Source organism: Anopheles marshallii, chromosome 3 (genome assembly GCF_943734725.1).
Source record: "Anopheles marshallii chromosome 3, idAnoMarsDA_429_01, whole genome shotgun sequence".
NCBI classification, from domain to species: Eukaryota; Metazoa; Arthropoda; class Insecta; order Diptera; family Culicidae; genus Anopheles; species Anopheles marshallii.
In genome coordinates, this window is record NC_071327.1 from 73769799 (window position 1) to 73796478 (window position 26680).

The 26680-nt window shown below is 42.2% G+C and overlaps 2 protein-coding genes across 2 annotated transcripts; both read left to right on the plus strand.

Moving 5' to 3' along the window:
* The first annotated feature begins 8312 nt into the window (after positions 1–8312).
* LOC128716337 (palmitoyltransferase ZDHHC15) lies at positions 8313–10617 on the plus strand. The gene is made up of 6 exons (XM_053811257.1): positions 8313–8481; positions 8555–8676; positions 8853–9197; positions 9271–9394; positions 9474–9603; positions 10296–10617. Exons 1-6 carry the CDS (start codon positions 8313–8315, stop codon positions 10615–10617), a joined length of 1212 nt encoding a protein of 403 aa, XP_053667232.1.
* Positions 10618–17906: 7289 nt separating this feature from the next.
* Positions 17907–22122, plus strand: LOC128716050 (cold shock domain-containing protein E1). The gene is made up of 11 exons (XM_053810973.1): positions 17907–17943; positions 18257–18624; positions 18711–19123; positions 19374–19581; positions 19666–20112; positions 20186–20509; positions 20581–20883; positions 20954–21376; positions 21454–21630; positions 21787–21982; positions 22100–22122. The coding sequence occupies exons 1-11, from the start codon at positions 17907–17909 to the stop codon at positions 22120–22122; spliced, it is 2919 nt and encodes a 972-aa protein (XP_053666948.1).
* Positions 22123–26680: the final 4558 nt, after the last annotated feature.

Consider the following 26680-nt stretch of genomic DNA (forward strand, 5'->3'; position numbering starts at 1 on the left):
ACATGTTTTTACTCTTATCGGGCCATCCCCCTGACGGGGAGGGAAGATCTTTGGCGGGCTCCCGGTTGCTGTGTACCCAACGTTCGCTACAGCGTACAGTCGCTTGATTTGCTAAACCTCCGACCTGCTGCTTACCGTTTTCCCATGCCCTAACACATCCATTTCCATTCGAAGAATCACACAATTCCCGACACACCGCATGGGATGTGATAATCTTGCAATGGATGAATCATCATAATCGCACCACCGAAGCATGTCGACATGGAGAGGGAAGCACCTTACGCTATAATCTTCCCAAAGTTGTTACCATTTGCGGTTAACTCCCTGTGCGTTACGCCGATCGAAAGCTGCCCCAAAAGTAAAAGCAAACCCTTTTGTTGGTGTGCTAAACCTTTTTTGCATATCGAACGCTTCTTCTCCGTGAAGGGACACGCGTTGTGACGTTGTGGGTTTGTGCCACTTTACATCGTCGCATTCGAATGGTCACCAACCAACCACAAAAATACCCTCAAAATATCTCCATCCCCAAGTGTGTGTGGGTTTTCCCCATGGACTCTTCTCCCCACGATGAAGGAAAGATTTGAGCTACTTCTCGAGCACTGGAGGAAAATAAAATACCTCTCCTCATCCGCCAAATCGATCGATAGCAGACGTACCGGGCCCCCCATCCCAATACCCCTTGGGGGGGTGTCTATTGAGTGACACGTTTCGAGCGGAGCAGGACAACGGTTTGCCGAAACGCCCTTCAGGAGAGCAAGTATCCATTTTTAATGCTCTTTTCGTGCATAAAGCCCACACATGCACACCGCCAAGCACACAGAAACCATTCAGGGCCACTGAACCAATTGAAAAAGATTTTCGGGGTCGTATGTGAACGAATGGGAACGAAGCCTCCCAGCATAATCAGTTTCATTCCGGTTGAGTGCAGAAAATAAAACTTCTCCCAACACGTGGGAAAAACACGTGGGACCGCGGTATTTTGGGGGGAGGTGGGCCAGGTGCGCAACATATTTCGATTGGCCAAACTGTATGCCCTGTACGTTTGCACCCGTTTTTGGTGCAACCCCCCAAAAAGTGACTTCTTTTGCGGGAAGCAAAGTTTCAGACAGTTTTACCCAGTTTTTTTTTTTTGTTTTGGTCTGGTGGACAAGGGAGATTGCATAAATGAATGAATGTGTGCCAAATGGTAGGTGTTTTTTTGCGCAAGTACCGATCCACCTCACCGCAGCGAGTGTTGAAGCGTTTACCTGTTTACGTAAACTGACGCATGTAGAGCAACATTGACATTTCGACTGCACCGCGGGATGGTCTCCACCACATGCACCGATGCACTCGCCAGTCGAGGTGCAAACTATTTTTAGTTAAAACGAATGACCCGCAATGCACTGCAAAAACCAAAAAAAAACAAACGGGAAACCGAGGAAGACAAACAACTGTGCAACCCAGGATTGCATGTGTCGACGGTGAGACACTGGGACACTTGTACTCCTGTAGAAACATTCTTAGAAACACACCGAGGTGTACGCTACCATTTGCGAGGGCGCATACCTACGAATTCGGCTGCCAGTCATCGGTGAGTTTTCCGCGACATTTTAGTTTTTATTGACCCGCGTTACTCCCCAACATGGAACAACATCACCAGCCGAGTCGTTCAAGGGAGGCTTGAACGCGGCAGGGACACATTCACCGACACATTCCTGTCCCAAGTTCGGCTTGCTGGTAGCTGAATTTATGAGCGTATGCTAACAATCCGCGTCGGTTATCGGATCGACTCCATCAGCCCTCCTGGTCTAGCCACAATCCAAATCTTCCATCTACACCCAACCCAACAGACGTACAACACCACAGCGTTAAAATGCCACCCGGAAGTGTGGCGGCCGCAGCACTAAGGTACCGCTTTCAGAGCAACATAAACTTACTCCTGATGAAATATTCACGTAACCTTTTTCCATCGTCCAATGTCCACCGTCGCAATGTCCCCTTTTTAGCTCGGGGTTTTGAACCGAGCGACAGGCCCCGCTTCGGCGAAAGATTCGCGTTTATGGCCCGTGTGACAGGTTTATGTGTTGTCCGCTCGTTCATCAAGAATCCTGGCATTCATACCCGAGCGATTCTTCTCCCCCTCCCTCCGTTGGCTAGCGGTTTCCGGTTTTCCGGCCAGATGTTATGCCGACACAGGGCCTTCACGGCCACCTTTACCTTGTCCTAATTACACACGCACCACAGCCCCACCTTCCGCCATGGCGAACCGCGGAGACATCCATGCGCAAGTCCTGTTTTGTTATGCAAAAACAAACCCGCACTACGCCCTACCGCAGGCGCGCAAACTGACCTTCGTACGGTGGGCAGAATCCTGGGGAAATGAAATGGTAGCTGACAAATCTTTTAGAATTTTACCGTCCCCAACAGCAGCAGGAGCAAAACCAAAAACAAAAAAACGCTCCAGCGGCATCGACCGGAGCAGAAACAACGACGATTGTCCTTCGGTTGTGTGTGTTGTGAGACGATGCCGGACCACCGATGTGAGGGTAAACCACAAGAGCGAAAGACAAAAATATCAAAGGGAAATTGAAAAGGAAATGCAGCAGGAAATAAGAAAATTCCGCAATACATAGTTCGCATGGCGCATGCATGGGGAGGACACCCGTTCACAGCATGAGATGCCGGTGCTCTTTACCGGGCGTTGCTCAGGCGCCCAGCGCTTAAGCAGGAAAAGCGTTTATAAAATATTGAACGCATCTATTAATGGAAATGCGGAAACGGGACATCGCGAAAGGTCACCAGCGTGCGGTGGACGGATTCGTTAGAATTTTTACCAGTTTATAAACCAATCAGGGCTAGTCATGCCGTGAGAATGATTCCAGACGACCTAGCCCGTAGATTAAAGATCGAATGATCCGAACGATACCATCAGAGGAAAAGTAATGGCCCTAATCGGACATTTGAGCCATAAGAAATTTGACAATAAGAATTTGAGACATAAACAGGAGTACAACAGGAGTTCTTGACTTGACTTATTGGAACTTAAAAAAACAGTTGGTGGCCTAAGCCTTCTGAAGAAATCCTTTAAAAAGTTCCTAGATGTTCCTGTAGTCACATCGGAAATTGCGACAGGATGATTAGAAAGGCCGTTAAAAACCTCCACATACCACTGGAGTAGTGATCATACTTCAACAAATCAAATTCAATCCAACAATATGGGGATCTTATTTGATCTCACGGATGGCCGTTCGAGATAATCAGGCGGTTTTTTTAACTGCCTCTGTGAATTTGAATGCCTCCGGTCAGAGACCAACAGAGATCACATGATCTTATCCGATCCAGGTCCCCATTCTTCTAGATCACTCTAAGTTCGATTGCTAAATAGTTCCATTTATCTGCTTTACACGATGTCAATTATCGTTATGTTATAATACTAACTATTATCTGAATTTATTATCTAAATCTGCAAATCTTTTTTAACTTTGTTACTAAATTCTTTTTCTTTAGCAATACAACAACCTCAATCTGGATAGTCAGTCACCAACTCCAGCCGGATTTAACTGCAAATTAAATCCCTATCATTCCCAAATTAGTAGCTAATCAAGGCTTTTGCTACTGCGAGTCCGCTCAAGATGGCGTTTGGCATAGGACATTCGGTGTATCAGATCAAAAGCCACAGACCATGCAACCACTTAAACTACGCTAAATAACACAATGTGGTTAAGAACCTTAGAACTTAAAGTCGTTTTCTCACAGTACTCAAGCGTCACTATGCCGTCAGTTGTGGTCTATTTTGCCAGTTGGCAAAGTGCTGCTAATAGAGATGTTAAAAAGCATTTCTATTATAGCGATTATCATCTCGAAAGGGACAGTTGTCGCCAATTCCATTAGGGGAATGGCAAGCAAAATGAGTCAACACTTAACAGGCTTGGTCCCATTCCCCAAGGATCTAGAATAGACAACGTTATAATTTTAATTTATCAATAGAAAAAAAACCCCAAAGTTAGAAGCCATGTTTATACATCAGAATATTTAAAATATTTTTAAATCACTAAATGTTTCATAAAAAAATAGCAATTGCTAAACTTGAACTACTACATTGCAAGCTGTAGATGTGTATTATATCGTATGCTAGCCGAATATACATTCAAGTTTCATGACATTAAACATCAACAACTGCTAAGTGATATTTCCTCCCAAACCCAATACAATTAACTCGAAAAGTGTATTTGTTGCCCTTTTCCGAGCTAGGACCTTTTTTGGGATGGTATGGCCTTCTGTCCCTACGTCCCTCGCTATGTATTGGTGCGAAGGAATATTGGAACTTGTAAAAGCATACACCTGTACAATGCGAAATGAGTTGGTTGATTCGTCCGGCTACTGGTACCAACACTACGCCAGCAGTACAACTACAACTAGAACCATGCGATTTGTGCACTAACAGGAAAATTCTACTGCGAGAACACCTTCCAGTGTTAGTTTTCTATAACACGAATAAAGTTTGTTAATAGCGAAAGTAATTCTTACGCAAGCTGAATAATTAGTTTTGTTAAATACCACCAAGGCGTATACACTTTTAACTATTAACATATTAACTTTTATAACTGTAAAATTGTCCAAAAATTTTAACCCCCACTCGCATGATATTCACATCAAATTTTATCACCTTTAAAACTTCTCCAACCCTATTATCACGACTCTCTCCCACCTTTTCTGCTCTTTCTCGCTCACTCTCTCCTTTTTTCTGCTCAATCAAATCACCTGCTGCGATTTCTTTCCAACCCTACTGTAGTACACCTGGGCATACCAGGCGGAGGTGGAAATCTAGTGTGTTAGTGTGCGTTCCACGCAATACATACACACATGTTCAAGGGTTTCATTCAATCAACCAGCGTGCAAGGAGGCCGCTGATAGGTGGTCGAGGCATTTAAATTTTTGGCTCGGAAAAAATCCTTCCACATCCCACGGACACTTTTTGATTTGCGTTTCCTGTGCGGAAACTCGAGAAAGCGTGGCAATGAAATGCTCGTAAGAGCGAGTGAAAATGTTGTACTGTGTTTAATCATTCTTTCGAAGATACATTACCTTGCTGTCCGCTACTTGATGGTTAAGATGGTCGATACTCAGGAGTACTTTTGTAAGAAATATCCTTTATCGCTTCTTCTATCGACTGTTTAGAGTGCTGTTTTTCAGCTCGATATTGCACACACTGCTACACTTCACCAAATCCACTAGAATCACTAACGCACGATGCTTTTGCCAGAGCCTTCTAAAAAGAAGCTCGAACCTGTACAAGGTTCAAGATGGGATTGTGAAACTACTGTAGAACAGTTGCTTTAGTAAAAAAAAAATAATCCAGTTAAAAGAAAATTTCACTTTCTTCAGTACTAAAAACGAGTGCGAGTAAGATAAAACAACAAAAGTTTGCCTTCTCAGGCGAGGCAACAGTCTTTTTTTTTTTTTGTGTGGTAGGGATTTTCTTCAAGCTCACTCAGTTTTCACCCGACCACCAAGCCGTCCGCCGAGTCGAGTTCGCGATTTTGTTTCCCGGTAAGATCCGGAACCATGCCAGCTTCTCACAACTTGTTACACACGGCCAACACATCCCCTGGAAAGGCTGGCATTAGTTGGCTCCCGCTCTCACCGCACGAGCAGGAGTTGCGCTGCTCTCGGGAAAAGAAAATTTATCAATCGACAACTTTCGCACGGGCAGCAGCAGCAAAACCCCAACAGACGGGAGGGGGATAGCGCAAATATCCAGCATATATATACACACACACACAAACACACACACACACATTCACACAACTGCTCACGCACTGGTATCAAACCAACATCAAAGTGAGCGGGGCAGTTTCGGAAGGAGCGCCGAAGACGGGTCAAAGCTTTACGATGTCGGACAGAAAAGGAGATGGCAAAGTCGCACACAATCGAGAAGAAAAAACAAAAACGCGACACGCGCGCACACTCTGCCAGCGACGGTAACGTGACAAAACGCACTCACACACAGCACACCGTGTGAGCACTACCTTACATACACAACAAACACGCGCGCACACACCGCCAGCACACCTGATGTCAAAAGTGTGATTTCCTTTGAATCACGGCTCGCTCGCTCGCTCGCTCTCTCGCTCTTTCTCCCACCGTGCGGGTACTCCGGGGCTCTCGCACACAGCGCTCCGCTCTGCAAAAAGTTATCTGTTTCCCTTTGCCAAAAGGGACGACACCGTTTTCTTTAGCCCCCAAAAAATAGGGGGGATTTTGAAGGGAGAGTTCCGATCTCTACCACCTGTCCAACCGAAGGAAGAAAAAACTTCACACCGGAATCGATTTTCAAATTTTCACCATTTTCATTAACATTTTACACACACGCACTCACACACATACACACGGCAACGTACAGCAGCAGTACACGTTTTCAAACCTGCACGCAGCTTTTCAGCTTTCGGTAGCGTTTAACGCAACGCGGATCAGGTTCGACAAACAGTCGCACAGTTCCCAACCAACTCTGCTAAAGGCCCTCCGGCAATGAAAGATAGTTTCCGACACTCACGGTACGTCCACAAGAAGCCACACCAGAAAATCACGCACAGAAAGATTTAGGCTACTGTTATTTGTAGTGCGAAAGCGATTCCAAAATACCAACCCAACTGGGCACACGGTTGCTTCGATCCTTGCAGCACACAGCACACGCACACGCACCACACACTATCTAATAACACCTGCCCTGCACACTGGGCCCAGCGACTTTGACAACCGCGTACGGTAAACCGATGGTAACCCAGCACGGCCAGTTAGCGGCCCTAGAAAAGCACGACACACGGCTGTAACACGGACCGGACAGTGCCTGCAAGTGGCGGCAAAGGAAAAAATAAAACAACCTTCACAAGGTGGTCACTTTTTTCACAGCTCGCACGCACGGCTGGCAGCTTTCACTTCTGTTCTAGCAGTGAAGCCGCTATCTCTTTCGGATCCAGCCTGCAGCTTCACTCGCTCAACGCGTTCCATATCGGCGAGCCGCGCGCGATAATTGCGCTCTCACGCACGCTCTTGCGATTTGCTTCTCTCCCGGTCGCTCATTCGTACGCGGCCGTTCTCTTTTTCGCTCTTTCGCAGTTGCGGGCATGCTGGGCTACACGGTGAACGTTTTCTGTGCGCCAGTAGGTAGAATTCAACGTTCGGAGCCTCCGCGAGCCCTCCTTTGGGAAGGCGTACTCTCTTTCACGCTCTGGTGGAGTATTTTTTATCTGTGGTATTTTACGCTCATGCTGTTCCTTCTTTTTTATCACCGTTTCGTCGTTTGCCCAGAACCCTAAAAAAACCCCAAAAAAGTACTATTTTACCCAAGGTTTGATTAGGAGTAGATTTCGTTCTGGTAATTACAGTGTAGTTCGTAGTTCAACCAGCTTGGAGGTTTTATGTTTCCGATTGCTTTTTACAAAGTTCATAAGTAACAGGTTTTTTTGTGCAGACCACGTGGTGGATAGTAAATTCTTAGCACCCTTTGAGACCTTCACGGATTACACATTCGTTTCTCTTCTTAAATACTTGAAAAATGTTTAGGTGGGAAACGTTTTCTATAAATTTCTCAAATGAAATTGAAAATTATTATATTTTAACTTATAATCAACCGTTTAACGATTATCTAAAAGTTGTTGATAATCATTCAAATGTATGAGAATTTACGGTAATTTTTAAAAATTGTGCAAAAATCGATTTGCGCTTAACCATTGTGCAGTTCACAAATGTCAAAAGTGGCATTCAAAAACAAGCATTTGTCAAATGTTCGATAATTATTGGCCGCGTATCCACTAGCTGGATCGAATACATTCCTTCCGTAAAAACAAAACTTTCCAACCGCTCTTTCGTTGTTTTTCTGCATCAGTATCGCTTCTTGACTGCTAAATAAGTAAGAAAAATTGAGCTAAAATATGATGAAGGCTGTTTGACAACGTTGATAGCCGAAATAGTATAATTAAATGTCCAAAAAAGGCACCTAAATATTGAATATTTCGCACAAGGTAGCTCAAGTACACCCTGTTTTATACACCTTCCGTGCAATGGCAAAACAAAAAGAAGCTGACATTCCAATTTCTCAATATTATGGGAATTTCTGCTAGGAGTGTTTCGTTATTTATCGGTTTCTGCTAGCAGCTAAAAAGTGTTTTAATCCCATTGTTAAAAACACCAATCGTAAAGTTGCACACTCACCATCGCGGTAATAGTTCAACGCGCAACCATTGTGGCGACCACGGAAAGTGCCGCAAAGGGATCGTCCTCGTCGATCCTACCCGTAGAAGGTCGCTGGTATAAGGTGGCGAACTTGCAAGATGTCGATGGCCCATGGAAACAACTATGATTATCATCGAACTACGTTCGATGGCGAACGAAATGAGCGGTGCGCCTGTTGCGTGCGTACGATGAAATGGTTTCCGGTGCTGTTCATCGTGTCTGTGATCGGTTGGTCATACTACGCGTTTGTGATACAACTTTCGTTCTGTGAGTAAAGCATCGTTATTACCGTGTTTTATCCGATTCTAATGTGATTCACTCATTCCCGCTAATCCACTAGTTACCGTCACCAATATTGTTCAAAGGATATTGTTCCTGCTGTTCTACCATGCCGTGCTGGTTATGTTTCTGTGGTCCTACTACCAGACAGTATTCACCGATATCGGTAGAGTTCCTTCCAGGGTAAGTCGATTCGAAGCGCGCTCCCTTCCCGATTACTCATCGGGTTCATCCACTCGCTTCAAATCGTTTGCGCTCCAGTGCACAACAATCGCCAGTAATGGTTGGGATCGTAAACGCTGTCGAGAAGATAAGATAACAATAAACCCCTTTCACTATGCGTTCACACCATTTCACAGTTTCGCGTTCCGAGAGCCGAGCTGGATCGAATAGTACGCGCGACGAATGAAGAGGAACAGAAACAAATACTGGAACTATTCGCAAAGGAGCTCCCCGTCGTGACGCGCACGTTAAATGCAACCGTGCGTTTTTGTGACAAATGTCGGCTGATCAAACCCGACCGGGCACATCACTGCAGCGTGTGTGGCGTCTGTGTGCTCAAGCTAGACCATCACTGTCCGTGGGTAAACAACTGTATTAACTTCACGAACTACAAGTACTTCATTCTATTCCTTGGCTACGCACTGCTGTACTGTTTGTATGTGGCGTGCAGTACCATACCCTACATGGAGTTGCTATGGACGGTAAATGAACCTACTGACCTGCCTGTCCCGATGTACCAAACCCGTGTTTTATAACCGTGTATTCGCATTGCAGGGAAAGATCGATGGAAGATTTCACATTTTGTTCCTGTTTTTCGTTTCCATCATGTTTGCAATCAGTTTGGTTAGCCTGTTTGGCTATCACGTTTATCTGGTGCTGCTAAATAGAACCACCTTAGGTAAGCATCCATTTACCGTTGTTAGGATAGTAGCGAAAAAAACCCGTTCGTCTTATGTGTTCAAATGCTTCCATTCTAGAATCGTTTCGCACGCCAATTTTTCGATACGGCGGGCCAGACAAGAACGGGTTCAGCTTGGGAAAGTTGAACAACTTTCAGGAAGTGTTTGGCGACGATTGGCGATTATGGTTCGTTCCAGTATACACCAGGTAAGTTTGCTCCTGCAAAACTTTGTACTTTCTTGGGTAGTTTAAGATTTGCTCTTTAACTCACTGGAAATGGGATGAGATACGAATGCACTTGGAATGGAGCACGATCGCTACATGTTACATGGATCATCTCTACCATCTGTGAAACGAAATATTTTATTTAAACTTTTCTTTAAGAAAAGGTGTTCTATGAATTGTGATCTTGAAGGACCGGCAACTCGGGCTCGGTTATCCAGTTCCTATCTATCTGTATTTTAACTATTATGGCTTTATACTTCTGCAATGCACCGTTTGTTGTATGTAAAGCAATGGTTGACTGAATGAAAAAGTTTCGTGACTAATCCTATCGAACATAAGACAAAAAACAAAACATCGTTGATTAATAGTTTTCCCTTTACAACTTAACCCCGTTTTGCAACGTTCTCTTTTTCTTTGTTCCTGTTTCCTGTGTATATAATATTTACGGAAATTCAATGTATTACTTTCCTTTGCATGCATGATACATAGGGCGATTTTCTTTAAGGCGGGGAAACCCAACATGAAATGGATCTAATTTTGTTTATGAAAAAGAAAAGAACATCTCCCCACATTAATCCTACCTTTTCAATCCGTGTCTCTCTATTTGAAAAAAAAAATCATCCACCTTACCGAATCTCTCTCTCTCTCTCTTTGACTTTTCTGTTCATTTGTAGCCTTGGGGATGGAATATTGTTTCCCACCCATTCGCACCATTTAGCATCGAACTCACCGCATGAAGTTGGGTCGCCAGTAGCGCCACTGACCGCCATCAACGGCGGCAGTCCCAATTGTAACGGTTCGGTTGCAAATGGCACCGCCGGGGTGGATCCTCCAAACCCTCAAACGATCATTCTAGAACACCTCGACGAGCGGAAGGAAGGCGGTGGGCACCGTCTCCAGGGTCAGCAACAGGTTGTGGCGATGCCGCTCAGCACAAATGGCGGCTTGCCACTGCAGGAAACCAAAGAGAGCTTCGCATCCTCCCATCCCCTTTAGAAGCACGTAGAATGAAAGGCTTTTGTTTTGTTGGTTGATTACGGGGGAACTGTAAAGAAGGGCTAGTAGAAGAAAACGAAACATTGAAAATATTCAAACACCCTCCCCGATAAAATTTTTGCTCACTGGGTGGGTCACACTCACTCCTAATACGCATCATTGCGCGCTTCGCCTTACTCTCTTGAATAATAAGCTGCTAATGGGAATTTGTAATCAATGAACTTTTGTTCTTCGATAGGATTAGCCATTAAGAACCTCAGTTTAGTGTTAACGTTAACAACTAAGTTTATACTACCTTTTTCTATTTGTTATACAATCGAAACCGCACGCATCGCAGAATATGTGGAAGTTTCCAAACTAGATTTCGAATGTTTCCATACTTAATGAAACGACAACGTAAGGTACAAACGACAGAGCGAAAGGCAGAATACACCGACACAGTGGAAAGTGTAACTGCCTTTAAGTGTGCTAGTAGTAGTAATGAGTTTCCTTATCTTCCTTTTGGTTAATAATTTGATGATAAAGAGATGATAAGTTGTCGTTGGGCAAACGGATCGTCTTTACTCAACTAACTTCCTGCAAAAGTATTTCATAACAACAAAAAAAACACCCGTATTTTTTTAAAGGACTGGAAATAAATATAAAAAAATTACAATCACAACACGATTAGCCAGATGTTATTATTCGCAAACACTTGCGCGTGTTAAGGAGATTTCATTGTATTTGCCTTTTTTCAGTATGGGCGACGGTGTGGTATATCCAATGCGATGCTATGATGAAGATGCGGAAGCATTACTTGGCGGCGAGCAGCAACATAACCGCCCCGGAACGGAAAATCTTCACGATTTCGAAGCAGCCACATTCCTGAACGAGTACGGCAATCTGATGCACTGATCAGGTGAAGGTGCCGTTCGATATGTACAATCGGATGTAGTGATGTTTAGTACTTAGGGCGCATAAATGCTATCATTTAATTAGTTAACTTGCGTACCAGTCCCACTAAGGACCGGCGCCTAGTAGCAATAGTATGTGTGTAAGCAAACAAGATGGATATTAATATATCGCAATAGTGATAGGAAAGTTCCGCTTAAACACGAACAAAATTACAATCCAACCAGCTTTACCCGGTTTTATGTATGGATAAGTCATTCCTTTTGCATTTAAAAACGGCAGAAAAATCATTTTCTTCCAATCCCTAGAAATCGTTTTTAGCGCGAGGCCAAGAAGCATTTATTTATCCTTTTCATACACTATTCCAGTCTAGCACTAGGCCTGGTCGTATGCAGGCAGACTTAGCTATTTGTCAGGTTTTGTGTTTAATGTGTTGTTCTGTAAAACACTATGGCTGATTAGCACTGTTGACCCATTCGATAGATATACGGTGGCTTCTTTTAGAGAAAGAATGTTATTTACCCTTTAAAATAGATAGAACCAGTGGCATCCGTACAGACTGTGAACGATGGTCATGAAAGAGAACTGATCGCAAGCGCAAACATCTATTTGAAAAAGAATCGTTTTTTGGCGCCGTAGGGCGCAGTAGTTGTACCATTAGAGCAGGCATTGTACAATAAGCACGAGGAGCGCGAAAGAAGTTCGACTGAAGATTATAAATTACATGGTTGATGGGCGCGAGATAAACGAAATAAACCATATTTCTTTAATATACAATTTCGGAACCAAACCAGACCGATTGTGGACATATTTTGTTCTGGAAGACGGGCTGTCTCTTTGGCTGTGGACGGCTCAACTGAACGTTTAAACAAATGTTCGATTATTCGTGCTGTCACATTGCTCTTTCAATATGGCGGTTGGAAATTCCGCATGTCAATCTTTATATTAAAAAGAGTAGCAAAACACGGTTTGTTTAATTGAGTTGTATTCTCACTAACGCATAACTATACTAAAGTGCTTTTATGTTTGTCAAAAAAGCAAAACATAATTTATTGAATTGATGGTAGGCTCAATAAACGTTCAAACAATATGCTAATGTTGCATGAGCCAACCCGGTGGTTGCAATCCGTTACGCCAGTGCCATCTACCGGCCGCTGAAGCAAGTATAAAAATGACATGGCTGACTGTGTCGTTAGTGTGTGCTTGGTCGTGGTAAGTCTTTTCTTTATTGAAATATTATATGCAAAATTACGCATTGCTCACTTAAAATACGCTCAAAAGCAAGTTTGGAGCACGGTACACGCTACACACTAGTTAGATTTTTTGTTTGAATTCGGTTCAGTGCCAGTATCGACGATTGAAAAAGTGAAACCCCATTCCTTCCTTGTATTAGCGAGTACCGAAAAATTAGATGAGTAAGTGCAAGGGAGAAAGAAAACGTGTGTTCTGTGCGTGCGAGCGAGATGGCCTGTGTGAAGAGTAAAAAATGGAGAAATTGGAACCGTCAAAGCTTTCACACACGCACTGTGGAACAAGGCAGAATACTTTTGCAACCAGTTCACCACCTGCACCTGCACCTTCTTCATCCCATTGTCACCACCCTAGCGAAGCAGCCTGATCATGACAAATCTTCCCATTACGAGGTTTCTTCATTGTTCTAAGACAGTTCTTTTTCTTCTTTTTCTTGTGTGCTTCTTCCCCACAGCTTGTGTAACTAAACCGCTATTTTAGACTAAAGAGCAGTATAATCGAATCTACATCTACCAACAACTCCAAAAATCCAACAACAAAACCGCTGCAAAAATCAAACCACACTCATCAATATTGTTTCTTTAAACAACTACAACTGGGAGAGAAAAAAATACTCAACAATTTTTACCAAAAAGGAAGCAAATAACGACAACAACAGAACACATTAGCCAAGGAAATCGGAAAAAGCGAAGCTAATCCTAGCTAGAGGGAGGCAATTTGCATCCGCTTTATAGAAAACGGTGCAAGCAATGAAAACGATGCACGAGCAATCGTAAATCGAAATTTTCAATCCGCCTGGACTGTAACAAGCATGTAAAAGAAGCGAAAGAAGCAAAACAAAACAACACGAGTTGGGCCAGCGATCTACGACGATAAGCGACAAACGAGAGCAAGGAGAACGAGCCGTGGCATACACACGCAGCATTAAAGCCTTATGAACCGTAAAAAATTGTGATCTCCAGTTTTTCATCATTATTGTTTTAATTTCGTCAAAACGAGCCACCAACGGGAACGGAAAAAGAAACCATATTGCGCGGTATTGACCACAACGATTGCGAAATTCTTGGCTACACAGCAGAGACCACAAGGTGAAAAGCGCTTATCAGTCATACTTCCTCTAATAAACGGAGAAGTTGAAAAGTGTCGGTGCCGAGCATCTGTTGTGAGTTGGTCGTGTTTTTGGCGAAAGTGGTTACAATTAGCAAAACATTTCCCGCACCATAGTCATTCGGCAAACCGGTAAAAATTACTACACAAACACACACAACCACACGAAGGACAACTTAGCACGCATTCACGACATTTTTGGTTCCGCACGCAAGCAAGCGAAGCAGGCGCGGTAACGGCGGGGTAACACAGATGGTGGTTCTACTGCAGAAACAAGCTGTCTAATTGCAACTCTCGAGATCGATCGAACGCAGAACCAAAAGCCGAGTTTACCACCCCTTTATAACGAAAAGCTGCGTTTGTTTGCGCGACACCTCGAAAGACCGGAAGGTGGAACAAAAGATCAGCAGTCATTTATTAACAATAAGATCAATATTGAAAAAAAAAGAGGAACAAGCGACATAAATAATAGCCATAGTAGCAGTCAACAACAAAACTAAGATACAGCAACATTAAACCACCACAGCAGAACCGATATTGACGACCAAATAAAAACACTACTCCCCGGGAAGCAGTGTATGGGAGCAGTAGTGCAACATTAGTAGTAACACCAAAAGCAAAACAGATAAGAAATTCGAATACGTCTTTAGCGATTTTGTACCACGCATCACACAAATCCAAAACGGCCGAAGGGAACCCAAAAAACAGCTACGAAATTCGTGGCTGGTGTCAGCTCTAACCCTGTTCTGATCCGCGTGATACTAGCATCATATGAGCCCGGTACGTGCTCAACTATCAGTTTGAATTGGTTTCTTATGTTTGGAGTTTTATGTGGACCGTGAGTAGCCATCAAAAAAAGAGTGTCTTCATTTATTGCAAAACATCCATTTAGCTGTATCTACCCTCCCTTTTTGGTCTTCAACAGACGTACTGATCCTGCAGCGGGTGTTTAGTGGGTGTGCACAATAGAAATAGTAACTGTACCGGACGCGCGTTCAAATTGTTCAAGTGTATGTACTTTTGCGCAAAATAGTTTCTGTGCGAAAGAAACCAGCAGAGCGCGCGGTGGTCACGTTCGGCGAGCGTTTAAAATATACAAGTACAAACTCACATTCACAGCGACACAACATCGGATTCATCATAGCAAAGCATTTTGCGTAAACGGTTAAAACATCCGGCTCACGAAGAAACTCACTTTCTCTCTAGTGTACTACGATCCGTTTTTCGGCCAAGCATCACCAAGGTGGTATCAGTGAGTACTAGATACCTTTACAGAGTAACCCGGCTGAAAGTAAACAAACAGTGCCGTAATTTCCAAAGTGCATCAACAATAACAACAAACAAAAAAGTGGGTGAAAAGTTAGTCCGAAGGAAAAATTCTATGAAAACACAACGTACAGCAATATTTTTCGCTTTGCAAAACATTAGTTTACAACATAGTTGAGCTACCATTTTGGAGGGAAATCATTCAGTCTTCTACCCTCCCCCAGTGTGTCTAGTGGCAAAAAGAGAGAAACACGCACATAAGTATACTCTTCCCCACTGGTCTTGGACACTTTAAATATCGCGCAGTTATTAAATCGGGGTGGTCAACTGCAGATAACAGTATCCCCATCCATTATCTACTGGATCATTTAGTGCGTGCGTGTGCGTGAGGTGTATCAAACAGTGCTGCAAAACGCAAAAATTGTGAATACGGACTGATCAAGTGTGCAACATTCGCTGAAGTGAAGTAACTATAGTGATCGTCGCAACGCAAAACCAGACAACTCAAAAGACTTCTGTTGGTAGCGATAACGAGCAAGACTGTCACATAACACAAACCGCTGCAAACACACACTGGCACAGAAGGCGGATCGGGTGTTGAACGCGGTGGAAAACACGAAAAAAGAAAAGTCAAACGAGCGGGAGTGATAGAGGAAAAACATACAAATAAAACCATTCTGTGATAAAATTTAAAAAAATATAACAAAATAAGCATATGTTTATTAAAAGTGAAACTAAGTTAGGCTTACCGTAACCAAAATACACACAGACACCTACAGACACAAGGCAGAGAAAAAAAAGAAAACGTAACCATATAGTGGGGGATGCGCAACAGACATTGATGAAACATAAACACGGGATGCGCCTGTGCAAATGCTCATGGACTTAGCGAGGTTCCAATAGCAAAAATCGACGGCATTTTGATAAAAAATCACCGGCTACTTCTTCGAGTGTGTACGTACTGCTAAACACAGTGGGTGCGTGTAAACGAATAATTACCGTTTCGCGTCGATCTAAAAGCCGGCGTTACGCGTTTCACTGTAATAAGCATTTCATCAAATCGTACGGGAACAGTGAACAAGTGAACTAAATGCATCTTACTGCTAGTGGAGTTTAATTCATACCGAAAGAATATCCTGGCGAAAATTCTGATCCTGGCTTGGAAAATTCCTAACTCCTGCTGTCATCGTTTCGGTTGTGCGTGTTGAATCTCCGATATCATTTCATTTGCCTGATGTTGTGTAACTTCGGTGACCTGCGCCAAAACCTGTCGTGTGTATAAGTTATTCAACGATTACAACAGAACAGCACCAACAATTGTGGAACAATAAGAAATAGTCGTAAACGAAATTAAAGTGTGATTATTTTCTGTGAATTCAATTCAATACAAATACCCTGTGGTTCCATCGTGTAACACATAAAACCTAAGCTATCCGGTGCTACGGTTGCTACGAAGTTTTCTGATTGATGCTAAGCACACTTGGTGCATCAAACTAGGAAAAAACAAGAGCAGGATCACTGTCTCCTCTACTGTTTAAGGCTCATCTATTGCTTACAATTTGAACGCGAATCTTCGGAAGAAGGAGAGAAAATTAATACAAAATTGTGCGAAAACTACAGCTTAAGTGAGTTCTTGGAAATTAAAAATACCACTCCCGCGTGGTGTGTGGCGCGCTGGACATTCGGCCCCGGCTAAATCGTAAATCGGGCATTGCTGTTCCCCACGTGGATGCAAGCGGTGCAACTTCCGGTGATACATTTGCATTTGCTAACAAAATAGGCAAAGAGAATAGCAAACACGAGTGAAACAAAAAGGTGAAAAAGGCAATCGGTGAAAAAAAATCCTCCCCCCTCCCAAGTACGGTGTGTAATTGCGGCATAAGCATAAAAAGGACACATAAAAATACAAACCAACATACACACATACACACGAATATCTGATAAGGCTGATTTGTGAATAAAACAGAAACCAAACTAAGCGATAAACAAAACAAAAAACGGAAACAATGCAAAACTACTAAACTAAAAGTAATAAAATCAACAAACAACAACAAGTGGGAAAAAAAGAGCTAGCGTAAGATGAGTGTGTTGTGCAGAAGTAGAAACGTAAGAGCAAATTAAGTGAACTATACAAACATTAACTAACAAATTGTGGGAAGGCGCTGAAAAAGTGTCTGTTGGCAACCTAATAAAGCAGATCGGGCGGCTTAGAAAACATATGTGCTTGTGAGATTAGTAAAGAGCGGAGAGAAACAACAACACCGCATCAGTAAACGAACGATCTGTCAAAAGAAGCATTGCAAAAGGGCAAAAACAACAGTAACAACGGAATCGAACCAAAGCGGTAACGGTGAACTAATAGACTTTTGTGAGTTAGTTAGTAGCAACGAGGAAGAGGTAAACAAGCAGTGATTAGCGTAAAGCAAATCTATAAAACGTTAAAAATAAGTCCACCATCGACAACCGGTTGGTGAACGGTGAAGTGGAGGAAGAGTCGACCCTGCAGAAGCGGACAGAGAAAAAAAAAATCGAAGTACTCGCTACTATACCCTGTTTTGTTTTTGAGTACTACAAGAAAATTGTCTTGAATTTGTTTGTGCTCCCTCTGGGTGGTGATAACTGAACGAGTGTCCACGCTGAACAGAAAAACAAACTTCGATTTAAACCAAACCCCCTTCCTCCCTTGCTGATTGGTTGGGGTTCATTCTTCTGCACCAGCTCCAGATCCATCGGAAGAAAGGAAGCTTATACTGTTCGTCTCAGCGGCTATCATTATGGGAAGCCAAACGAAACCTTTCCGTTCTGCCGATGGTAAGTAAATGTCAGACCAGAAGGAGGTTCTTGTTACAGTAAATTTCATCCCATAGGTTTTAATTATTCAAATACATAACAAATCAATTTTACTGTTATCAAGAAACATCAGGATAGGCGTGATAAAAAAAACACACAGCAGACTAGAACAAATGATTACCTTCTAACAAAAAAAAACTGATCATAGTGTGCTTTGAATAAAACAGAAAACAAAATTTGACCTTTGATAAGCCTAAAAATGTATTTCTTCCAAACTTACTTGGTGTAATGGCCATGGATTTTAATATGTGATGTTCCCCTTTCTTGCTTGCAGCATCCTTTATGGACTACGTTGCGTACGGCCAACGAAGCGACGTGTTCTATAGTGGCCAAACGAACCAACCGCCTGCTCCACGGCAGACTATAAACCCATCGAATGTATTCCCACCGATCGGTACGTTTAGCATCGAGACGACTACGATGGCAGCCCCGAATCAGGGTGTTTTTGGAGGTGGCGATGCGATGAGCGTGCTGGGTAATACCGGCACAACTGGCACCATCGGGGTGTTTAATGCCAACGCCATGATGAACGTACCGAATAATATGAGCAATGCGAACAATTCTTACTCGACCGGCCAGACCACGAACGGCGTCGACGCTAGCCAGGGAACGCGCGAAACTGGTATCATTGAAAAATTGCTGGTGCGTATGGATTTTACAGCTTAAACGTTGCTGTGCGAGCCTACTTGATTGTTATGACATTTGTTTTATTTATATTGCTTCAACAGCATTCGTACGGGTTTATACAATGCTGTGAGCGACAGGCTCGACTCTTCTTCCACTTCTCGCAGTTCGGTGGCAATATCGAACATCTGAAGATTGGTGATCCGGTGGAGTTTGAAATGACGTACGATCGGCGTACGGGGAAACCGATCGCTAGCCAGGTCACGAAAATAGCGCCGGAGGTAGTGTTATCGGAGGAGCGCGTGACCGGCACTGTTACGACCGAGCTGAAGTGCGATTCGGCTACGCCGGGCACCACTACGAGCTCTTCAACGTCGAGCGACACCACGACCGGGCGCATTAGCTATGAAAATCGGGGCGAATGTTTCTTCCTACCGTATACCAAAGACGATGTCGAAGGGAACGTCTCGCTACGTTCGGGTGACAAAGTTAGCTTTCAGATAGCTACGAATCAAAGGTAAGGGTTTATTAAATATACAGCACCGTCAAAAGTATGATCGGCATGATCTTTTAGTATCTATGAACCTTTCAGAATCCATGATCTTTTGAGGATTCATGATTCTTGGTTAATTCATGAATCTTTAAGTATTTATGCGATTCGTCGATTCGTAATTGGAATGACTCCACACCGGAGATTCTTAAGAATAATTCTTATCAAAACATACAGTAAAAACATACTTATTTGGATGGGGTTTCTATTTTCGCAGGGGTAACCTTGGAGCTTGTCACATCCGGCTGGAAAATCCGGCCCATCCAGTTAAGTATCGTGGCGTCGTGTGCTCTATGAAGGACACGTTCGGTTTTATCGAACGAGCGGACGTGGTAAAAGAGATCTTTTTCCATTTCTCCGAGGCGGACAATACTATCGAACTTCGTCCTGGCGATGATGTGGAGTTTATTATTCAAACCAGAAATGTAAGTTCCTAATAGAAGATATGAACGTTTTCAACTGTTCATCCATTGAATCGTTTTAATGCCGTTTTTATTGTTACATTCCAGGGAAAAGAGGTGGCTTGTAATATCGCCCGCTTGCCACCCGGATCGGTAATCTTCGAGGATGTCGATACAACGATTTACAAAGGACAGGTGCTAAAGCCACTGGATCGCAATAATCCGGCACGCCAGCAAACGAACGACCCGTTGCCGGGGCGTATACGGTACCGTGCGGCCGATCACTCGGAAGTCGAAGTGCCATTCGGAGACAAGGATCAGAAAGGTGACTATACGCTGCGCCATGGCGACTGGGTACAGTTTCTGCTAGCGACCGATCGTCGCGATCAGCTGCAACGGGCAACGTCCATTTCCCTGCTGGACGAAACATTCCAAGTGAGCGGTGAAAAGCGCGAGCAAGGCGTTGTGGCTTCGTTAAAGGAAGGCTTCGGCTTTTTGCGCTGCGTCGAGCGTAGCGTACGATTATTTTTCCATTTTACGGAAGTGCTAGATACGGTGAGTGTAAGAAAGGAAGAAAATGTCTTCCTGTTTGCCAACAGTTTGTTAATTGTTTCGTTATTATCTATAGAGTCGCGAAATTTGCGTTGACGATGAGGTTGAATTTACCGTCATTCAGGATCCGGGTTCTAGCTTCGCCAACAACCGCCAGAGCGCCATTCGCATCAAGCATTTGCCATTTGGCACGGTCAAGTTTGAGACGCTTATCGAGAGCAACGTGGAAGGCGTCGTATCCCGTGAGGCACCGAAAAGTCCTATCAAATCGCAGGAACGCACCGAGGGTGGCGTTATTACCTACGGCCAAGGTCCAAACAAAAAGACTATAATGTATTTCTTGAAAGATTGTGATAAGCCACCACGTGTGGGTGATAAAGTCAGATTCAATATTTGTCAGGTAATAACGAAATCGATCGACTTCGAATTGAATATTTTGATGCTAATTATCGGATGCTTTGCTAAATGCAGGTTAAACGTAACAAAGAATTGATCGCAACGAACATTGTGGAGATCACTTCTAATACGCAACAGGCTCTGCAACAGCAACAACTACTGCTGCATCAACAACCACTGCAGCAGCAGTCACAGCAGCACTCTCCTATTGCTGTGGATACACAGCTAACGATTGGTTCGGTTCCATCGTCGCTATCGCCAACAGGTGGCCTCACTAATGGTGCCAGAGCAAACGGAAACTCGGTAACGAAGTCCAACTATACCAACGGTAATGTAAAGCCGGGAAAAATTCAACACGGATTCATTGCAGTGTTGAAGGTTTGTAAAATATGATCAATATCAGTATTGGGATCAATAATCCGATTGGTTACCTTCATTACACTTGCAGGAAAACTTTGGTTTCATTGAAACGGTCGAGCATGACCAGGAAGTGTTTTTTCACTTTAGCAACTTTATCGGTAACAGCAATACTCTTGAGTTGGGTCAGGAAGTGGAGTACACACTCTCTACCCGCAATGCCATTAACGCCGGAAACTGTATTCCCGCCGAGAATGTAAAGGTATTGCCGAAAGGCACCATTCAGCAAGCGAAAGTTCTGCCTACAAGCTTCAATGGATCGGTACTACGCCCACTGCGCTGCATCAATCCGGAACAGGTCGAATACAGTGGGTTGGTGCAGATCAAGAACGAAATGGGCGACACACTGTCAACGCACGAGTTCGGCATCACCAGCCTGAAGAACCATCGCGATCTGCTGCAGAAAGATGACGTGGTAACGTTCAAGATCGATGAGCTAAATCGTGCAATGGAGGTGTGTAATTTCGGAGCCAGCTGTAGTTCTAGTGAAGATCGATACATTTAATGTAATTAATTCCTTATTGTTTACAGATCGCTCCGGTTCGTACCAAAAAGCAAGCAAAGGTAGATTCGATTAAGGGGCAGTTTGGATTTTTGGATTTCGAAGTTGAGGAAGGGAAAAAGCTGTTTTTCCACATGTCCGATGTGCAGGGCAACGCCAATCTGTATCTGGGCGACACGGTGGAATTTTCCATTGTTACCAATCAGGCAAGTGTATAGTATGCGTACCACATGCTACATCCACACACACACACACACACACATTTTACTAAAACAAAAGATTAATCCAATTTCGTTCGAATAGTGCGTAGTTGTAACTTAATCTAACTGAATTCGTTTATTCTACACTTTATATCGGTTTAGCGGAACGGAAAAACTTCTGCTTGCAACGTGGTTAAAATTAATGATGCCAATGGACCACGGCCGGAACGACTGATTTCCCGCATCAAGCTGAACTCCGTTGATGATAGCGGACCGCGCTTGACTGTCATTCGTGCACCGAAAGGGCCGGACGGTACGAAAGGCTTCCACCCATCGGCTAGAACTCCTCGTTTGGCTGGTAAGTAAATGTGTTTCTCCCTTACAATTAAACTACGCTGAAAAGCTCTACACCAACGTGTATCATCATTTTTGTTCTGACCTGTTTTTTTCTCGGTTTCTTTTCTGTGCATTATAGGTAAAAGTGTGACAAACGAGTAGTAAAACAAACAAAAAATCCCCCCCACACACACAAAATTTGCAAATTGTAATAAATTTAAATCAATTATTATTGTGTATGTTATCCTTTTTTATCCCGCTTCTCTAGACCTATTTTGGTGGCATACGAAAAAACAAACAAAAAAATACATAAAATTTTGTAAGCTTATTTTATTTGATGAATTCAACGTAAATATTTAGTTATTTGCAAAAAAATTAAAAAAAACTATACTACAGAAGACAATGAAACAAGGCAAAAATATATAGTGAAGCAAACAAAAATGTATATCATCAGGTGGAACATAATGACACACATGTGATGAAACCAAAACCTTTGCTTTCTGGTTATTGCTTGTGTAACGAAGCAGAATGAAAAAAAAATACGCTTATTGTTGCGTGGATCTTTTCGCACTGCCAAACAGAATGTGTGAATTAAAAAAATATATATATAACTGAAGCCCTTCGTTTGAAACAAAACAAACAAACAAACACAAGAAAAAACAAGAAAAGCATGTGTTGAAAATCTTAGTTGCAGCCTAATTTACATCGAAGACTAATTTTAACATTCATAAAGGAAACAACAGGATACCTTATCTGGAAACAAATGTGCCCGAAGATTAAACGTATATATTTACATTACACTTATCTTATTCTCGTCGTTGAACAATTAGTTAGCTTTTATTTAGCGTCGTGTGGAAGAGTGAACAATTCTCTCACCTCTGATATGTCCGTCAGCCATCATCGATATTCGTAATGAAGCGGTGGTCACCTCGAAACATTGCAATTACGTTCGCGTAAATCCTTCCGAGCCCTAACGATTCGTTGCATAAATTAACTGAACGTGAACGAAACAGTGCAAGTCAAACCAATCCCGGATGGGTTTTCGAATGTTGTGTTCGTATTGTTGGTGATTTGAACTGTTCCTGTTGGAAATGTTTTCATGCGCTGTCATGTCAAAATGTTCCATCATTTGTGGCGCTTAGTTGATTCGTCGATCGTTTTACGACATTGCAAGTAATATTGTGCAAATTCCCATTTGGGCTATTTGCAATTAAACTTGTTTAGTTTATGCAGCCTTGTCTACCGTCGTGGAGCCGTCAGCGGAAATGCGGAAATGAGAGAACGAATTGTGCATGTTTCGAGAAGAGCATGATTTTTGGAAATCAAAAACGGCAAAACATAAGAATTGGAAAAGCAATTTTGACACGAAAAATGGAAAAAGAAATGAAAACGTATTACACCCGAATCAGTTTAAAGCTACAATACTACAAAAACATTACATTTAGGATCTGTAAGATGCGTAAGAATGAAGTATGAATCTAATTCAACTTTTTTCTAAAAGGTTTTTTTATTTGTTGAAAATCCTAAACGTATTCTTTCGTTTCAACCTCTTTGATAATCTTATCACACACACATTAATCCAAATGATTCGCTCATTTTCCAGTTTCTACTAAATATGATGTTTAATAACTGGGTGAAGAACGTGTCCTGTAAACCCCGGACAAAGTTAACGTGACGCATCTTCGTCTTTTTTTAAAATGAAACACTACATTGTAAACCAATGGAAAAAATCGAACAAAGGTGAAATGTGTGTAGCCTCCAAAAATTGGAATGCTAAGGGTTTAAATTTTCTGGTGAAATTAAAAAAAAAGTGCACAGTGTATGTGTTTTCTTTTAGAAAAGTTCGCTTTAAATTGGTAATTTTCATTTTATTACTCACAAGTTTGAGGGTAAACACACGATTACTGGGACGGTCCCCAATGGGGACATAGTGGATATAGCTAATAGACCACGTAGCAAAATATCATCCCAAGAACTGTGCTCCCGTATGCTGGGAGCGACTTTCTAGCTATGGATAAAAATATAAAAGTCCCGGTAAGCCTGTAAGGATAGGCTAAGACCTCCTCTGAGGTTGCAGTTACGTAAAGAAAAAGAGAAACATGCAAACAGATAAAAAGAACACATGAAAAGATAGTACGCAAACCAAACTATCAACGAGAAAAGCTAAAATGTATAGCATATAAGTGAATGAGAAAACGAATCGTACTATTAGCCTACAATGGTTATGTTTATTATCGACTTTACTTTTACGGAACTGTACAATACTTTAAGCCTGATTATGCTTTTTTTCTCATTTTCGATACATGCCACGTAATGAAGAAGAAAAAAAACAAACATTGTGTAACTGAGCAAACAACAAATGGAAACAAAAGGGAAATACAAGTACGCCAAGCTTAGGAGAATGCAAACGAAAACGACAAACAATGGAAAAGGCTATTGAAAGAAACACGTATCCCAACGCATATTTCCTCTTATAAAACATGATCTAGTCTGTGCAACAAATTGATACTAAAACAATGCAAAAAAAAACATACGAACGCGACATAGGGATAGAGCGCGAGATAGGTCGTCGTTAGAAATTAGTGGAACACGGATGAGGATGAGAAAATACATCTAACCAAGGAAGGAAACAAGGGGATAAGAAGTAACTAAGCCACACATTCAGCGATTTGCACACGCAAGTGACAAATGCTTGATATATATGCTCAGCAACACAACCAATTGCAACTGGTGTTATGGGTTAATGTTCAGTTGCAACAGACACACAGATTATGAGTTTAAAAATTGATCTTGTGTTTTTTATAGCATTCGACATTCGATTAAACTAAACCTATCCCCCGTACGAGATATGCAGAACTGTTAATGAAACAGTTAAAGAATTTAAAAAAAATAAATAAATCCCTAACAATATGTAAACCACACAAAACATACTCAGCTAACAATACATTCACACACAAACAGTACAGAAGAACTCGGGCTTAGAAGAACTCTCGTATAGAATTTTAATTATTTTTATAGATCATTAATGGAAATGAAATTGAGGTCGGAATAGAAAAGAAACGAAAAAAAAAACATACAATATGCATCTTCAAAGCAAACAAATATACATCAACATTAGTATGGTATCCTCCGGCATTGTAGAAGCGGTCAACTGTGTAACGATGGCCAAAATAAAAAGGAAAAAGATGCGAATAAACTCTGGCGCCAGCAAAACAACGATTGGCAGCACATAACTAGCGCCTTGAAACGCGGTGGTACGACCGGTAGTCGTTCGGGAGCGTAATGGCGAAGTGAAGAGAAAAACAAGACGAAACAAGTAAAAAATCACGTATGAACTATTAATTAAACGCAAATCTATCATACAATAACTGCAGAATGAAGAACAAAAAAAACACAATGGCTTTAAAGTTAAACTTTAAGCTAAAACATTCATAAACAAACATACACACACAAAGAGGAAACAAACAAAAAAACACGAAAGTAATACAACAGTCATTAACATTTCGGGATCAAATGAAGGAAGAGTTTACAGGAGGGTGTGTGCACCGTAAACAAACACAAATGCTTGGCAATGCAATCAATATATGCTCCGCCGTATAGTAGCAGCAGTAGAACGGGGCTATAAGGAGCCTGATAGTTATGTTTGGTTGGGATTTCTTTTTTGGGTTTTCCTTTTATTTACGTCTTTGATTTGTCGCGCAACCAACAGAGAGTTCGCTCGCCGATCGTATTGCAACAGTCAAGCGCGTACTGTGTAGTAACGTAAGTCGCTTTAGCTCAAGAATGATGGCCGCTAAATATGGACACATGCTAGGAAGAGCGATAGAGAACTGAAAAAAAAACATATAAGTTCCCACGTACCAACGGATTGGATTGATGATCGACGATGAGAAGAAAGAGAAAGAGAGAGAGAGAGAGGAAAATTGATCCTTATCAAGCAATTAAGTCCAACAAAACGAATGTTACACGCGTTTCACCACAAACGAACCACATTGAACCGTTTCACTGAGATGATTTTGCTTGAGATGAGTTACATTTTCGTCCAACTTCATCGAATAGCAAACAACCGGACAGGTACGTGATTTTTGTTTCGTTTTAATATGCTCGATCGCTCCTCTAGCAATGTTGTACGAGGCGGAAGAAAAGAATGCGAATAACGAAAAGAAAAAAAAACAAACATAAACAATAGGGTGAGGACACATAACAACCAGTATCCATTGAACGAGCATAATAATAATTCTACAGGTGAACAAAAAAATGAAAACAAACAACAGCAACAACAACAACAAAAAAGCATTAAAAAAATCACAAAAAAATGAAAAATTTATTTTAAAAAACGTACAAAAAAATGAAATCAATACAACATTGTAACGGAACGAAGTAAAGAAACACGCAAAACTCTGATGTAACCAATAAAATCAAGCAAAGCAAACAGAAACAAAACAACAAAAAAACAAACAAACAAAAACAAGATAAGCATTACACAAACTAACATATCGAGGCTTCGAACTTTGTGAAAAGCGTTCCAAGAGGTATGATGACTTATTGTTGCTTTAATGTAACATACAACATTTCTCCAATATAGACGAAATCCTAGTAGCCATGTTCGAGAGGAAGATGTCCTGAAGGATTTTTGGTTTCATATGTTTGGAAGGACAATGGAGGAGCCGCTACAATGCCGACCATTATGGGCTGTGAATTAGACTCGCCCAAGCTCTGG